General features: G+C 54.1%; 1 protein-coding gene across 3 annotated transcripts in view; it reads left to right on the forward strand.

Annotated features, from left to right (window-relative positions):
• GALNT2 (polypeptide N-acetylgalactosaminyltransferase 2) overlaps positions 1 to 10,775 on the forward strand; it is a 191,912-nt gene extending 181,137 nt beyond the window's left edge. For all 3 annotated transcript variants that reach the window (XM_058696103.1, XM_058696104.1, XM_058696101.1), the window contains exons 15-16: positions 4,502 to 4,621; positions 8,318 to 10,775. In XM_058696103.1, the coding sequence (XP_058552086.1) occupies positions 4,502 to 4,621; positions 8,318 to 8,473 (276 nt within the window). In that variant the 3' untranslated portion in view covers positions 8,474 to 10,775. The remainder of the gene's footprint in view (positions 1 to 4,501; positions 4,622 to 8,317) is intronic.
• The last annotated feature ends 6,834 nt before the right edge of the window (positions 10,776 to 17,609 follow it).

Below are 17,609 nucleotides of genomic sequence, written 5' to 3' on the forward strand. Positions count from 1 at the left end.
GGTGGGAGGAGGGAGGGGTGTGAGCACGGGGACAGGCGGGGGTTTTATCTGCTTCTGTCCAAAGCCATGATGAAACTGCTGAAAGTTTGCCTTCGAGTTATTTACCATCCCTGTTGTTAGACATTTTATAATTCCGCCTTGGCTTCACTCAGTTCTTTCCTGAGGTTCCCCTCTGTCACATTTGCGATGTTCTGATGATCCAGTGAAAGTTAAAGGGCTCAGTCCTTTATATTTCAGCAGCTCTCCTGGGCAGTGAGAAGTCTTACTCTGTAGAGCATCTGAAAGTAATTTTTTTAACATTTCTTTACTTATTTTGAGAGAGAGCATGATCAGGGAAGAGAGAGAATCCCAAGCAGGCTCCGCACCATCAGCACAGAGCCCGACACGGGTCTCGAACTCACGGACCGTGAGATCACGACCTGAGCCGAAATCCAGTCGGAGGGCCTAGCCTCCTGAGCCAGCCGGGTGCCCCTCTGTAGGGCATTCTAAAAGTAAGTGTGCCGGCCGGCCGTGAAGGATTTCCCATCACCGCCCACCCTGCCCTCAGTGTCTCAGGCACCAGCTACTGTCCCGGGCTCTGTGCTTGGCTCTCGACCACTCAGTGGCCCATGTGATCACCCCCACCAGTGACGGCTGGTGGCTGTGGCTCTAGATCCCCAGATCCCGCCTGCATGTGGGTATCTCAGCCCACGAACACTCCTCTGGCCTGCCCCGGACATTCTCAGTTTACACCTGTTTCTCCCCGTGAAATTTTTCATTGCACCCCCTCTCAGTCTCCGAGGTGTCCTGGTTATAGTCCCCTGATGTCTAGGCATCGGAGCTCGCTGGTGGCGAGCTGCTCTCAGGGCACCGTCTTCGGGGGAGGAAGTGGTTGGGGACAGTGGAGGAGGCCCCCCAGACACGGCTGCTCCCAGCTGTGCACACAGGCGACAGTGCTGTGCCGTGGCCCAGCCCCGACCTTGGCCTGTCCCAGAGCCTGCGCAAAGCAGAGCCCGGTGCCGTGCCTGGGGCTGTCGTGACAAACACACATGACGGCCTGTGCGGAGCCAACCCGTTCCCACTCTTTTTTCCCCTTTCCTGTTGTGAGACCATTGCTGTTCTTGCACAGGGTGACTTTTCCTCCCTTTCAGCAGATATTTGCGGGGGACCCGCTGTGCCAGGTGCTGCCCCCTCAGGGGTCATAGACAGGAGGACACAGCCCCGCCTCTCCAGGGAGCAGGTTTCCACTCGCTCTGAGCACTCCTCCTGTGGTTTTGTGCTGGAATAGCCCCGAAAGCTTTTAAGAAATACCGACGCCAGGTCCCATGCCCAGAAAGCCTGGGATTTCACTTGGCCTGGGGCCGCAGAGCACTGGGGCTTTCGAAAGCTCCCGAAGCGGGTGATTCTAAAGGAGCAGCTGCACAGTGAAGAGTTTCCTCGAGGGAGAGGCCACATCACTGAGGGACCGGGAGGCAGTATGACGACGTGGTGTACTTTCACCCACACGCCTGGGAACACCTTCCTCCGTGGACCGGCCTGAGGCCCAGAGAGAGCCACCTTCTAGATCAGCGCCGTCCAGCTGTGCTTTGTAAAGTGAGGGCGGTGTTCTAGTCCGCCCCGTCCAGTGCGGTTCTCCCCGACGCCTTGCAGCTACAGAGCACTCAGAACGTAGCTAACGTGACCGAGGGTGTGAGGCATTTGCTCTGTTTAACTGAACTGAGGCAGGGCGCCTGGGTGGCTCAGTCCCTTAAGCGTCCCACTCCGGCTCAGGTCACGATCTCTTGGTTCATGGGTTCGAGCCCCGCGTTGGGCTCTATGCTGACAGCCCACAGCCTGGAGCCTGCTTGGGATTCTGTGTCTCCCTCTCTCTCTGCCCTCCCCCCACCCTTTCACTCTGTGGTGTGTGTGTGTGTGTGTGTGTGTCTCAAAAAGGATTAAAAAAATTTCTTTTTCCCACCGTACTGGCTAGTGTGGTTCTGGAAGGCAGAGCTCACGCCTGCCGCTCACAGAGAACCCGACTCTTAAACCCGCCACGAGTGAGCCCCATCTGATCTGACGCAAAGTGATGCTTTCTTGAGGAGTGTGCCACATGGGTGAAAACTGAGGGTAGATAACATTCCCTCACTGAAAATAGGGTCCCGTGCTCTGGAAGAGTAAGGTTTGTTATGTGGTTTCTGGCTGAGCCCCAGCAGACACACAGGAAATGGGAAAATTAATGGCCGGGCTTTTTTAAGAGGAGCGGCTCAAAAAAGCGTTCCTTAAATATTTATGAACTTTATTTGACAAATCCAGATCATTGAAATGCAACACAGAAGAACAAAGTGGCAACTAGCTGTGTTGTTTGCACAGCTGAATTAGTTTTTCTGAAATTCAGCCTAAAGTCGGCTTTAAAATAAGCGCACAGTGGCAAGAAGCTCGTAGAAACATCGAGACGTGAGCTTTAACTGGGTATCTGTTTGCAGCCCTTCCAGCGGCTTTCGACACCTGCTTCCCGGAACCATGTAAAATCTTAGACAGGAGTGGGGGGGGGGGCCTCGGTGCCACTGTTTCACACAAGCCTCGCTGGACACATGACGAAAGACTGCATGCACGTCCTCCTTCTCGGGGGCCTTTGTGCCGTGAGTGACGCCCTCAAGTGCCGGTGACGTTGAGCACCTGTTGGCACCTGAGAAGCACCGACTGTTGAGTGACGGCATCGTGGAAGGTTGCAGTCGCCGCTCAGAGGCGGCACGTGGCCCTTCCCAGAGAGCGCTCTGCAGAGCTCACTGCCAAGAGCCGCTGGCGGGGACAGGTGGGGACAGGGCTCCGAGCTCCCGAGCCCGAGAGTCGCAAAGGAAAACAGCCCGGGCAGTTTCTTCCATCCTCGGACTTTCAGAGCCTTTAAGAGACTTCTTTCCAAATTTGCGGAGGGAAACATGGCCCAAACTCACCGTTTCCCAAATGTATTTGACCTGGAACTAACTTCATAGAAGTCCTCACGGAGCACACTTTGAGAAACACTAGTTAAAAGGTGAGGACGTTGAAGCCGAGGGGAGTGAGGGCACTGGCCCGCATCGGCCTCCCTGTTAGGAGCGAGGCAGCCGGAGAACAGGCTAACGGCTTTTCCGGTCCCTGCAGGGGCTGCCTGTCTGGGGCCCACCATTTGTCCCAGGGTGACCTGGGTATTGAATAGTGAGGCTTCTTTACAAGGTCATTTATTCCCTGGGTGCCTGGGTGGCTCAATCAGTTAAGCGTCTGACTCTTGACTTTGGCTTGTATCATGGTCTCACGCTTCGTGAGTTTGAGCCGCACATTGGACTCTGCACTGGCTGCACAGAGCCTGCTTGAGATACTCATTCTCTCTCTCTCTCGATAAATACACTTTAAAAAATGATAATTTATTCCCTCTCTTATCTCTGTCCCCTTAGAAGAAAAGGAAAATAATTTCTCCAAAGCACTTAATACGCCTAAGTGGCCGTGGTACATTCATGTGTGTTCCCCGCTGGAGAGCCAGCCCCACGGGGTCGGGGCCCTGCCTGTCTGTTCACCGCCCTGGGCCCGGCCCTGAGAGAGCACCTGGGTCGCTGCAGGGCGCGGTGGGGTCATTGCGAGGACGGCTGTATCGTGGCAGCAGAAATGACGCCGCGGGTAGTCTGTCCTGATAGAATTCTGCGTCGGGAGACGCCTTGCTGCTTCTGGATCCCGAGCGCTCATTTGGGTGTTTACCCCTTCGAAAGGGTCCCGCCCTAGAGCAGAGGTCAGAAGCCACCTTCCTCCTGTCCCACCCGCTGCCCTGCCGGGAGCCCTCTGCCCGTGGCCACACTCCCACTTCTTCCCCATTCTCTGGCTTCCTGCCGTTTGAGACAGTCTTATCGAGTACTCAGAATAACTAGTGTGTGTGTGTGTGTGTGTGTGTGTGTGTGTGTGTGTGTGTGTGTAAATACATAGGCCCAGCCGCAGGGATCTCAGACCTTCCTGAGCATTAAATCACCCACCGCCCAGGAGTGAGGCTACACGCTGTACGTTTTGCCTAAATTGGCCCTGTGTAATTTAAAATTTTCACACGTTATTATAATCCGCATTCGTAAAGGCTGTTTCCAGACCACACCTGCAGGGGGCGCAGAGCCTTCCCCAAAACGACGTGGGTGGAAGAGTTGGCCCTGCACCGTCCGTCTTGTGGGAACCACGCACAAGCCACGGTGTCTCCAGCTCACATTTAAGGGTAGAAGATGAGTGCGTTGCTCTGATTTGTGTCTGGGGCTAACATAGTTAATACTGTTTATCTTGGTTCCTGACGTTCTCGGAGCCCTGCTGCCACGACGGTCTGCAAAAATCTTGGTGCTGCGCCGGGAGGCACCCCCGGACACCCCCAGCTGAGGACCCGCCCTTAGGCGGGAAGTCGCGTGTGGGCCCTGCGTTGGCCCTGCGTTGGCCCAGGGGGCTCCACATCCCAGCTCCGCAGCGTGACCCTTTCCCTTTGGGGGCCCCGTCCCCTCACGGGCCCGCGCGTGGCCCGCCCCTGACCTGCAGTTTTGCATTCCAGGAATGGGCCCTGACGAAGGAGAAGTCGGTGAAACACATGGACTTGTGCCTGACGGTGGTGGACCGGACGCCGGGCTCGGTCATAAAGCTGCAGGGCTGCCGGGAAAACGACAGCAGACAGGTAGGGTGCCCGTGCCCCTCGGCCTGGCCTCCCGGTGCCTCCTCCGTGGCCTCGACGGCAGCGCGTACGCCGTGTTTGTTGCCGTGCCGGCTGCCCTACCGGACTCCAGCTCCCGCGATCTGCCCGCCGTCCCCCTACCCTGCTGGGCAGCCCCCGGTGTGTGGCCGGCTGCCCTCGAATCCCGTGCTGGGCGAACGTGGGATCGTCGTGTTTCTGCAGGGTGCGGGGTGCGAGTGCTGAGAAGGCTCCTCGGTCTGCGTGGGCACCGGCTCTGGATGGCGTGCTTTCTCTCCTCTGCCCCCTGTGGGCCGCTCTCCCATGAGTGCCCCGTCCTAGGTTATGGCTCCCCGTAACTTCTTGACTGATCTGTTTCGTGATTGTATGCTCGGCTCCTCCGAAGGTCTGTGAACGCCTTGCCTTCTCTAGCCCGGGCATGGTGGTAGGGGCAGGTCATTTCCTCCCCTCCGTGCTGTGCAAGGGAAGCAGGGCTGGTGGTCCCTTGTCCAGAAGCTTCTCTGTAGCAGCTGCTTGTTTGTGGGCACCCTGAAAGTATCTGGTGACGTCGGTGAGCACCAAGGAGATAACGGACGGTGGTGGCCGTGGATGCGTAGGTCTGAGTGCTGGACGTGATGACCGTGACCCCGTAACTTTCCGCCTCATCAGACCCCCCTGCACGTGGGGGCACATTCTCTCCATGCCGCTGGATATTTTAAAGAAAACTTACGTTCTTATTTGTTAAATATCTTTGCTTTTTAAACTTACAAAAATGCTACGTAAGTTCAAGTGGATGAAACCTTATACACACACTCTCAAGTGTATACGTGTGTGTATATATATACACACGCATATATACATGTATGTACCATATGCGTATGTATTTTTCCAAACAGTTTAGAATGTTTTTGCCTTTGAAGCTGGTTTTCTCTGACATACTCCCAGCGGGTAACATGGAGACATGCCCTTTCTTGACTGGGGTAATGGCTAGTGTCAGAAATAGAAGCGTAGCCGCAAAAGGCCCTTCCAACATGCCAACGTGTGGAGCGGGCTTGTCTTCATACAGTCCCTTCTTCGCAGGTAGATGGGTGTAGGGAAACAGGCACAGAGCCAGGAGCCTGAGTGGGCTTCTAGTTCAACACCGGCTTCACAAAAGGGGAGGCTGAGACCCGCATCTTCTCTCCAGGGTCCTCCTGGGAGGACCGAGGCCAAAACCTGGTCCCTTGCTTATTAGATCCCGTTGTCGGAGAAACGCTTGCCTCTGGCCACCGCTGGCCTGACCGCTGGGCGTCCCCGCATCCTCTACTCAGCGGAATCCCTGGTTTAGCAGCAGGTGCCTCCCCCGCACGGCTGTCTGCCCACAGTCTGCCGTCCTCAAATGTTCATCTGTGTTGACGGCACGGTTTCAGGAGTGCACGGTACCCCTGGTCCGCGAGCGCGACCGCCCAACGGGGAGGCCCCTGTCCCCTGGACCCGGGCCGCCCACAGTCCTGCTGGTTGGGCATCGATGCACCCAGGATTCCATGATGCCCCCCGCCCAGGCTGCAGCCACGCTACCGTGGAGTGTCACGGGGCAGGGGCGTCCATGGAGGCACAAAGAAGGGACAAACTGATGATTTTATCTGGTCACCAAACCTCCTAAAAGAACAGAACAAAACAGATGCGTAACCTCTAGAGGAGCTACTTTAGCGGGAGCTGGTCTTATCTCAGGTGTTGACAGGTGATCCTGCTGTAGTCCCAGGTCTTAGGAAGTGTCACTGACCCCCCGAGAGGCTCACACCAGGAGATGGAAAATTCTTGCAGACTCTTCGGGCTGCGTGGCACGTGGAAATGTGGGGGCTGTTTCAGGAGAGCCTCGATGCCCCAGAAATCTGACCCGTGAGCCCGGGCGGAGGGCGCTGCCTGCCAGAGACACAGCTGGGGTTGGGTTCTTTTTTTAAAGACCTTCCATTTAGCTGATGTTTTGACACATGACAGGCAGAGCCCCTCCAGAGAAGGAAATCAGATTCCATTCATTCCGCGTCCTTTGTCAAACCCGATTCTTGGCCACTCAGAGTGACACGGGGATGTGGGCAGGGCATACACACTTCCCATGACAATGGAGGAAACCTGCGTGAGGAATGACTGACGGCCAGGGAGCCAGAAAGGAGGAGATGACAGGCAGGTAGCCATGACCTCCCCCGTGTTCATCCGATCACGCTGAATTTCACTGTTGGCAAAAACTCCAGGTTAGCGGGCCGTGCGAATGCGTATCCCAGGGTCCCTGTGCAGAAAGTCGGTTCCCAGGGAGCTGGGCTCCCCTCTGCCTCTTCTGCCTCCTTCCCCACCTCGTTCATGTGCCATTTGAGACGAGGCTTCTCAGCTAAATTTATCTTGAAGCCGCACCGTCCTGCCAGTTGGACCATTTGGTTTCCAGGCACGTCTGTGTGCTCGTGTTGTGTGTGCATTTGCAGAGTCAGAGGGGAAAGGGAGGCAGGAGGAAGAAAATTCAATTCCACGGTGTCAAAAGGATTTGCAAAAATACTTACGGAAAGGAGCTTTAGCGCACACAGTGTAAAAAATTAATTAGAATCACAGACTATGTTAATGAAGGGAGAGCTTTGGGGAGAAAAAAGTGTGATACTTTTTTTTTTTTTTTTAAAGAACAAACATTCGAGATTTCTACATGGGGGTAAATAGCAGGGTGGGGGGGCTCAGATTTCCTGCCTTTCCTTCCCTTTCCTTTAGGCTGTGGGCTTTGTCTCCTGACTTGGTTGGTTGGTTGGTTGGTTGGTTGGTTGGTTGGTTGATGAGTTGATTGATTGGTGAGTTGATTGACTGGCTGATTGAGTTTGGTTAGCTGGTGGGTTGAGGTTGGCGGGTTGGTTGCTGGGTTTAGTTTTGGTAGGGGGGAGGGTGCGCACTCTTGAGTAAGAAGACGTTCTGCCCTGTGCTCTCCAAGTGCCCCATTTGGAACTCGGTTGTGCCAGGCAGAGCGCTGGGAGACTCTAGTGTGGCTGAGGCAAGTTTCTCACACACACGGCCCCCAAGGAGCCCACAGACTGGTAGAGAAAACGGACAGTCCAGAAACAGGTTCCTCAACGTGATACTCTGGCCACTCAAGCATCTCTTTCCCTCTCGCTGCACCTGACACGGTTCCTCTGGCTCAGCCGAGCAGGAGGGCCTACGTGAGAGTGTGGAGGTGCCCAGGCCATGCCCTCTGGGCAGGGCTGCCTTCCAGTAACCAGGGGCACGATTGGGGTCCCCTCTGAGCTGGCTCAGCTTCCTGGGGCTCCTTCCTTGAGGTGAAGGATCATCAGATGAGGCCTTCTTGGGGACGAATGCAGAGTCCCTACATCAAGTCCTTGTAATGACTGAGGATAGCAGGTGCCCGGGCGCTGGTGCTTGGACAAGGGCACAGCCACAGGAGGGAGAGGGCAGGACAGGAGAAGCGGTCCCCAGCGGCCTGGAAAAGGAGGCTTTGAGTTGCAAACCGAGGCGGGAGAGCGGAGGTTTCTTTCCTGGGCGCTTCGCAGCACCTGGGGCTGCTTTGTGGGGGGCCCGTTGGTAACTCCCATCCATCGTGATCAGAGACCACCCCCCCCCCCAAAAGATACTTGGTTCTTTGGGTTTTTAATGTAGCCAGAAGACCCCGCCAAAAGGATCTGTTTCGTGCCGTTCCGTTCGTGCCCTTACTGTAAGGCATTCTCCTGTCTTCTGCAGAAGTGGGAACAGATCGAGGGCAACTCTAAGCTGCGGCACGTGGGCAGCAACCTGTGCCTGGACAGCCGCACGGCCAAGAACGGGGGCCTGAGCGTGGAGGTGTGCAGCCCGGCCCTGTCCCAGCAGTGGAAGTTCACGCTCAACCTGCAGCAGTAGGAGAGCCGGGGAGGCCGCGCTGGCCTGTCTCCCAAACCGTCGGGCTGAGTTTGGTGATCACGTTATTGATTATGTTTCTTGAACTTTCCGCGAAACTATATACCTCAGTATTCCATCACGGTCTGAAAGTCGGAGAACTTCTGCGAGGCGCGGGGCCTGGGCGGACACAGAAGAGGCCAGGAGAGAGCAACGGCTCTCCGCCCCTCACAGGAGACAGCCGGGCCCCCTTTCCGAGGCCACGGCCCCCCCGGTGCCCCCCCCACCCCCCGGTTTCGGCCGGGGAAGCCCCGGACGACCCCCCAGGGACGGCGGAGAAGCGGCCCGAACGCGTACGAGTTGGGGGCAGGGAGGGTGGAAGGGGTGTCGTTGCTACGTCACCACGAGGAGAACTCTCTTGAAATCTCCATGTTTGATCCCATTGAAATCACGTCGGGTTTCCACAGCAGCAAACCACGTCGCTTTGCAGGTTTACGTCGTATTCCCCTATCCCCACTCCTCTATTCCCAGCTGTCTTCCCAGCACAGACCCCCCCTCTTCCACATGATGTACTTGCTGTATCTGAGTATGAACTTTTCTACAGTGGGACACTAAATATAAGTATATAGAACGAACGTACGGTCAGTTCCCTATGGTTTCTGTAGGTTGTTCTCATCTTGTAAATTCTCCACAGAGCAGTTCACAGCCAGAAGGAAGAGGGACGGGGCTCTCCCGGAGGGAGGAGGTGGTCTCCTTTGCCCCCCGGAGCATCCTCGTGAGCAGGTGCTATGGGGGCCGCTGGGCGGGGGGCGGGGGGGGGTGCTGCCCTACACAGGGCGCCTCTGTTGCCTTCAGCCCGGAAGTCACCGCCAAATGTTGGGATCCACATTTCGTGCCCTCGGTATCTGTAAACGTGGATGGGTTACTTATTTTAGCAGACGTTGCTTTGGGTCTTTTTAAATTCCAATTTCTTTTCTCTTAGGGAAAAACAAAAAACAAAAACAAAAACAGACAAAAAAAAAAAAAAAACACCCTTCCCACGGCCCTCAGTAGGTGATGGCAAGAAGCTGTCAGAGACCAGCACCGGACTCATCGGGAGAGTCTGGACGAGCTGGCAGGCTGGCCACGGTCCCTGGGCTCTGGAATCTGGCCTGCCCACACTGTCCCTCCCGGGCCCAGGTGACTGCTGTCGGTCATGGGCGTTGGGTCGACCGTTAGGAAAACTACAAACCGAAAGACGCCTGATCCGTTGACACGGAGGGCATGGAACACGAGGCTTGTGCTTTAGGAAGCCGCTGTCGGTATAAACCACAAGACCAGAACTAAAGCTACTACCAGGAAGAGGCACCCGGCAATGTCCCCGCAGAGTCCTCCTTGCCTTTGCGGCGGCCCCGCACGCAGGGACAGAGTGGCTCCTTGGTCGTTGTCGCGGCCACTGCCTCCCTCTCCCCTCTCCTGCCTGCTGCCCACACCCGGGCCCGGTCTCAAAGAGGCCGGCCACCCACAAGCTGAGGCATCATGGGGAGCGCATCAGAAATTCACCTCCTCGGGCCCCTTTGGGCAGAGACTGGGAAGTCACAGAGTGAGAAGTGTCCCCAGAAGATTCCGCTGGGTTGACGCTCTGCAAAGTGCCACTCTCTTCCCTGCCCGTTCCTCTAGGAAAGGGGATCTTCCCGGTCTTTTGTCCTCCACTGCACAAGCCCTGCGCGTGTTTGCTCTGGGACGCTGGGCTCAGGCGTAGAGGCGTGGCCGGGTGACTGTCCTGTGTCTTCCTTTCTGGCCCCCTGCCGAGCACCCAGAGGTGCTTTCAGCGGGCAGGGAGGCCCCAGTCGGCTCGACGCTGCACACCTGTGTCCTCAGAGGCTGGTCTTGACTCCAGGTGGGCCCCTGGGGAGAGCGTCGGGTACCCGCGCGAGGCTGTGGGACGCAGGCGGGGCGGGAACCAGTGTCTACAGGTGAGCTATGTTTACATGACACAGTGTGCCAAAGTGACTTACTGTGGTTGCGTTATTTTTTTAGTCATCGGGACGATCCCACCCTCTCCCGTTTTTACAAGTACGGATTCTTTTCCTAAGAGCCCTTTGAGCAAAGCGTGGCAAAGTGAGTCGTCTTCTCTGTGGTGGTCTTTTCTTACGTCCTCATAAACGCTAAAATGATGGTATCTGTGAGTATGTTTTGCAAACTCAAAATATAGTTTGGTAATTTTTTTTCCAGTTGATTTTTAAAAAGAACTGCTGTACAGAGCTTGTACTTTGTCCATTTTATAGATGGAAACCATCCTCGAAAATTGTTTAACTTAAATAAAGAGAAGATACTTTATAGATAACGCTCTGTGCTGGTGGCTAACGTCATTCCCGGGCTTTACAGGATGGAGGGGACTAGTGTGGGAGGACCAGGAAGACGGTCTGTCTGCTTTGGGGACCCCGCTCAGTGACCATTTCCTATCACACTTCTAAAACGCATTCACTTTTTACTGCTGCGCCCTCGCGGGGTTTATTCTTATTTGTAATAATTACTGTTACTGTTATTGTTTGTGGAATGTTCCCGATGTGCCTGCCAGGCCCTGAGCCGTGCCCCGGAACATACTCTCGTCGCTCACAGTAGCCTGTGAGACAGAGTGATGGGCTGCCTCTTATAGCTGGTCAGAGAGGCTGCTGCTGGAAGCCCTTAACCTCCTCGAGGTCAAGGGCTATAACCTGCTCAAGGTCATGCCACTTCTAAGTGCTCACCTGGAGTCTGCCCTGGGCACTTAGATTAAGCCTGCATGCCAAACCGAACCGGGGTGGGGGCAGGGGGCAAATATTTTCACAGCTTCTTAGCATTTAAATTTTTTTTAATGTTTATTTATTTTACAGAGAGAGAGTAGTGTAAGCCGAGAAGGGGCGGAGAGAGAGGGAGACACAGAATCCAAAGCAGGCTCCAGGCTCTGAACTGTCAGCACAGAACCTGACGCGGGGCTCGAACCCATGAACTGTGAGATCATGACCTGAGCCGAAGTCTGGCACTTAACCAACTGAGCCACCCAGGCACCCCAGCTTCTATAGTATTTTAAATCTATATACCTGCTTACCATTTTCCTGGGGCTCTTCAATGCCATCTGAGGCTGGCTGAGGTCCTTTCCCTTCTGTCTTTTAACATAGCTACCGTTGGGGTACCCAGGGAGCTCAGCCAGTTAAGCGTTCAACTTTGGCTCAGGTCATGATCTCACGATTTGTGGGTTCGAGCCTCCAGGTCGGGCTCTGTGCTGACAGCTCAGAGCCTGGAGCCTGCTTCGGATTCTGTATCTCCCTCTCTCTCTGCCCTTGCCTGCTCATTCGTTCTCTCTCCCTCTCTCGGTCTCAAAAATAAAGATTAAAACATGAAAAAATTAAAAAAATAAATAATAAAAGTAAACATTAAAAATTGTTTTTAATAAAATGAAATACCTACCTTTGGAAAACCCCACCGGCATGTCAAGAAAACACTGAAATGACTGATTCTTTGTTGAGCAATTTGGATTGCGATTGGGGGTGTGGGGAGTCACTGAAAAGGCTGGACAGATGAGTCTTTTTAACGTTCCAGAAGCCACATTTCTGCATCCCCTTTCTCCATTATTCGAGACAACCAAAAACTTGGTTCTCCTGCCATCTTTTAAAAAGAGCTCTTAGCGTAGTTGTGCAGTATCCCTCAGAGTCCTTTAGGAATGGTGGGGTTGGGGGCGGGGGTCTTGCTTTGACATCAGGGAAGAGCTTATTCGTTATTTGTTGAGAAACTATGTTGTCCTGATAGTCCCGAAGACGTAGGGGGGGAGGAAACATTAAATGCCAGGAAAGAGGACAGCGCGCTTTGTCGCCTCTGAGTGGGGTCGTTGCAGAGACCGAGACCGGGTAGTCCAGCCAGCTGTGCCCTCTGGAATGTTCTGGAAGGAGTTTGGGCTGGTCCAGGGGGAGGGGAGCTCTATGAGCTCTGGACTGGAGCAAGAGGACCAGATCTGCAACACTTTTTATAATCAAGTATGTAACTTGGCCCAGCTATTTGATGCTGCAGCAATCACATTGAAAGAATATACATACATATTCAGCCAGGGGGCGCCTGGGTGGTTCAGTCCGTTGAGCATCCGACTTCAGGTCCTCTGTCCCCCTCTCTCTGCCCCTTCCCCACTTGTGCTCGCTCAAAAATAAGTAAACCTTAAAAAAAAACATTCAGGCAACAAAATAAAAGCTTTTATGCTCTCTCCCGTCTATGGACGCACCTGAAAGAAAGAAAATTCTCTCCCGAAACCAATTTACCAATATCCCTAACTAATTTACCAATAATACAGTGTATAGATGCTTGATTTTCTGTATTATGTGTGCCTGCAAATGTCGTACGTCATTTCCAAAAAACCGTAGGGTCTCAAAGCAGTAATGAGAAAGATTGGTGTGTCGGCTCCTGCCTGAGCTCCTGGGGGTCCGGGCCCTGCTGGGCCAGGGCTGCAGAAAGGACCACCGTGGTCCTCATCCCGGGTTCCACCCACTGGGGAGTCAGACTTTGAACCAGACCTTGAACACAGTCATGAGAATAAAGACTGATTCTCTTTATTGGCCGGGCCGCCTCACCGCTGGTGTGAGCAACTGCCTGGGGGAGGGGTCACCAGGTGAGGGTCAAGATGTGAGACCGTGGAGTGGCCGATGCGGGCTCACCGAAGGACTTTCAGAAATGAGCTGTCGTGTTGCTGCTGAATTGCAGAAGATTCTCTGTTAGAGCACTTTTTTGGATTGGGTGGGAGAAATCCTAGTTACATACAGGTTAGATTAAAAGAGACACTTGTTACCTTGTATAACAAGAAATCCACAGGTGACAGGGTTCTAGGTCAATCCTGGGGCTTGACGTTGTCGTGAACAAAACGAACTGCTTTCTGCCTGACTGCCCGCCTCCCCCCTCCCACCCAGGCTCTTTCTCCTTTCTCCCCTTCTTTCCTTCTCTCCCTCTCTTTATCTCTCTCTCTCTCTCTCTCTCTCTCTCTCTCTCTCTCTCTTCCCCCACCCCCCCTTCCTCCCTCCTTTCTTCTTTGTCCTGCCTGCCTTCCTTTCTCCCTTCTCTTTCCCTTCCTTTCTCTCCTTGGAGAAGACACGTCTTTCCCAGTGACCACCCCACCCCACCCCACCCCTGCAGAACCAGGCACTCAGGTGCTTAGTCAGCCAGCAATGGTCCTATCCCAGGGCCACTGTCCTCAGTCATGGAAATTGGTTCTGCTGCCAAGGAGGACCAGGAAGGGAGAACTGCTCATCCCTGCAAGAGTCCTGGAAGCAGCTGGACAGGCGGGGCCTGTGGACAGCTGGACGGCCATGTGGTCGCAGCGTCCCTACATCCTCGAGAGCGGTGGCTTCTGGGTCTCCCGGTGTCTGATGTCTGCCGGCAACGTGGGGTTTCTTCTGAGGTTTTCAAATGAATAAAACACGTGGCCTGGGATTACAGAGACGACTAATTAGACGGAGACACAGTTATCACAATGTTTTGTGATATGTGCTTCTTAACGCATTAAATAACGAGGCTTCTAATCTCATAGCTACTGTTATTTCAAAGTCGTGATGGGCATGAGCACGATTTTCAGAAATCTGCAATAATGAATGTAATATGAAAATACCTGTGATCTTTTTTTCTAAAGATTTTATTTTTTTTAAGTAATCTCGACACCCGACACGGGGCTCGAACTTACAACACCCAAGATCAAGACTCACAAGCTCTACCGACGGAGCCAGCCAGATGCCCCTGTGATCTTCTTCTTCTTCTTCTTCTTCTTCTTCTTCTTCTTCTTCTTCTTCTTCTTCTCCTTCTCCTTCTCCTTCTCCTTCTCCTTCTCCTTCTCCTTCTCCTTCTCCTTCTCCTTCTCCTTCTTCTTCTTCTTCTTCTTCTTTTTTTAACTGGTGACAAAGTTCTCGGTTCAGTTGGAGTTCTCCAATTCAACTGGAGGTTCATGAAAATAAAGATGTCATTTTTTGCCCCACCGAAGTTTCCGGATGCCCTGAATTCTAAGAACCCCAGTGTAGATGACACTCGCGACTTACGTCTGCGATCTGGGACGATCTCTGAGCCTCGGGGGGTTCGTCTCCTTGCTGCAGCATCACATGGAAACAGTGTGTGAGGCTGAGCGAAGCAGAGGAGAATCGGACGTTGACCTTGGACCTGGGCCCCCGCCCTGATGCTGAAGGCCGAGTGAGAAGAGGTGCCCCTTGGGGACAGACTTGTGTGAGCCACGCACCCGAGACTCACGGTCACTGAATTTGCACTCGTGTTGAGAAATAATAGGTAATAAATGCCTCGGGCGGGTGAGGGAGGGAGCCCAGGAAGGGCCGCAGGGAGGCCCCCTCGTCCTCAGGACGTCCAAGCGCCGGTTGAACCTATGACCTGTGGGCCAAGGGGCCTGGGGTTTTCTGACTGACTTCTCACTCTCTTGGATCCACACGGGAAATGCAGGAGGCAGAAGATCGTCCAGGGAGCAAGGAAGCGGAATGGGGTTGTTGTAGAAGTGCTTCGGGATGAGAGGGATGGAGAGGTTTCTCGACCGCCACTGGCACGGCCTCTTCCGGGAGCCCGTCACCCCCAAGCCCGCCTTGCGTGGACGGTCCACCTGCTTCCACAGAGCTCCTCACCGCAGGCCCGCCCGGGGCCGCACCAGCACTCGACACGGGCGAGGTGCGCGAGCGACGGAACACCACTGCCGGGTGCCACGCGAGGCGGGAGTTTCAGGATAGAGAGTAAGGCTTGAGGGGAAGCGAGAAAGGCAAGTGGAACGGGGTGACCCCAAGAAGCCTGGCTGTGACCTGCCAGGCCCTGGAACCAATGTGCCACCCTCCGAATCCCCTCTAACCTTCACCGCCCACAAAGCAGTTGTCACCCCCGTTTCACCATCGGGGAAACTGAGGCTCCCATAAGCCAAGCCATTCGTCCAGTTTGCTCACAAGAGCAGCGAAGAGACAGGGGCCGCGGGTGGTTAAAGGGGAGCGTGGAGCCCAAGCGCAGAGCTGTGGGGGGATAGGGCGGTGGCCGGAGGGGGCTGAGGGGACAGAGGGCGGGCGTGGTTCCTCACACCACCTGTGTCACCCAAGGCGCGTCATTTAACCCGGGCCGTGAAATGGGCACAGTCGGCTCACGCAGGATGATTGCCAAGAAGAGGGGAGTCGTGAAGAGCGCCTCCCTCCCCGGCAGGGGCGGCAGCTGCCACCAGCCACCAGCCAGCGTGGTTTCTGCTGCGGGCTTGTGGGCACGTGGGGGCCACAGAGGGAAGGGCGACTGAACAAGGGAACTGAGGCGATCCGCGCTAGAGACGCTGAGTTCTCCATGCACATTACACATCCTGGGAGTGGCGCCAGGGGCCTCAGAAGAGGGACAGCTAAGCACCTCTCCATCCTATGTGTTCCCCTCCCCCAGCCACATGCCAGGAGCAAGACCCGGTGAGAGCATGGCCCGCGTCTCTCCAGTAGGGGGCAACAGTGGGGGGTGGGCAGGGCACAGCCACACAGCGACATCACTAAGCCACGTGGGTCATGTCTTAGGAAGTGGAAAATAAAGTGTTTGAGGCTTGGGGCACCTGGGTGGCTCAGTCGGTTAAGCGGCCGACTTCGGCTCAGGTCATGATCTCACGGTCCGTGAGTTCGAGCCCCGCGTCGGGCTCTGTGCTGACCGCTCAGAGCCTGGAGCCTGTTTCAGATTCTGTGTCTCCCTCTCTCTCTGACCCTCCCCCGTTCATGCTCTGTCTCTCTCTGTCTCAAAAATAAATAAACATTTAAAAAAAAATAAAAAAAAAAAGTGTCCGAGGCTCATTATGGAGCCTCCATTTATGTTTCCTCCACCTCCAGAAAATTCACGTTGAGATCCTATCCCCCACCACCTCAGGATGTGACTATATTTGGAGGTAAGGTCTTGGAACGAGTGAATAAGTTAAAGTGGGGTTATTGGGGTAGGCTCCAGTGTCTTTGTAATCTTATTTTTTAATGTTTTATTTATTTTGTTTTGAGTTCGTATTTATTTTGTGATCGAGCATGAGTAGGGGAGGGGCAGAGAGAGGGAGAGAGAGAGAGAGAGAGAGAGAGGATCCCAGCAGGTTCCGCGCTGTCAGCGCAGAGCCCGATGTGAGGCTTGAACTCGCGAACCGTGACATCGTGACCTAAACCACAGTCAAGAGTCAGATGCCTAACCGACTGAGCCACCTGGGTGCCCCATGACTAGTGTCTTTAAAAGAAGAAGACATTAGGACACAGACACACGTGAGGAAGACCGGATGAAGACACAAGGAGGAGATGGCTGTCTACACACGGAGAGAGGCCTCTGGAAGAGTCAAGCCTGCCAACACCTTGTCTCTGACTTGGCGCCTTCAGAATTATGAGCAGATAAATCTCTATTGATTAAGCCACCCGGTCTGTGGTTCTTTTTTTGCGCCCCCCCCCCCCCCCCCCCCGCAAACTCACGCAGATTTTGGGACCAGGAGCTGGGTAATAAATACCTAAAAAGTATGCAAATGGCTTCAGAACTAGGTAGTGTGTAGAAGCTGGAAGAGTTTTGAGGAGAATGTTAGACAAAGACTGGATTGCCTTGAAGAAACAGTAGAAATACAGGCATGAAAGCAATTCTTTTGAAGGCTCAATGAGAACAGAAAAGAGAAAAGGAAAGAAGAGAAGAGAAAAGAAAAAAAAGAAAAGGCTTACATCGCCTTAGGGAGATGCATATATCATCACAGAATGCTGCTAGAATATGGGCAGTAAAGGTGTTCCCAGGGCACCTGGGTGGCCCAGGCGATTAAGCGTCCGATGCTTGATTTCGGCTCAGATCATGATCTCATGGTTCGTGAGATCGAGCCCCAAGTCAGGCTCCTTGCTGACAGCACGGATTCTGCTTGGGATTCTCTCTCTGCCCCTCTCCTGCACATGCTCGCTCTCTCGCTCTCTCTTTCTCAAAATAAATAAAACTAAAAAAGAAAAAAAGTTAAAGACCATGAAATGCTCCCGAAGAGTTCTCAGATGGACGTGAGGCACCATTGACTGGAAATTGGAGGAAGGCAGACCTTGTCAAAAAGTGGCCGCAACCTTGGCTGAAACGTGTCCCAGTGTTTTGTGGACAGTAGAACGTGACCAAGCCGGGTACGGAGCTGGGGAGGTTTCCAGGCAAATGGTTGCAAGCACAGCCTGGCTTCTTCTTGCTATTT

This window comes from Neofelis nebulosa, chromosome 13 (assembly GCF_028018385.1).
Source record: "Neofelis nebulosa isolate mNeoNeb1 chromosome 13, mNeoNeb1.pri, whole genome shotgun sequence".
NCBI classification, from domain to species: domain Eukaryota; kingdom Metazoa; phylum Chordata; class Mammalia; order Carnivora; family Felidae; genus Neofelis; species Neofelis nebulosa.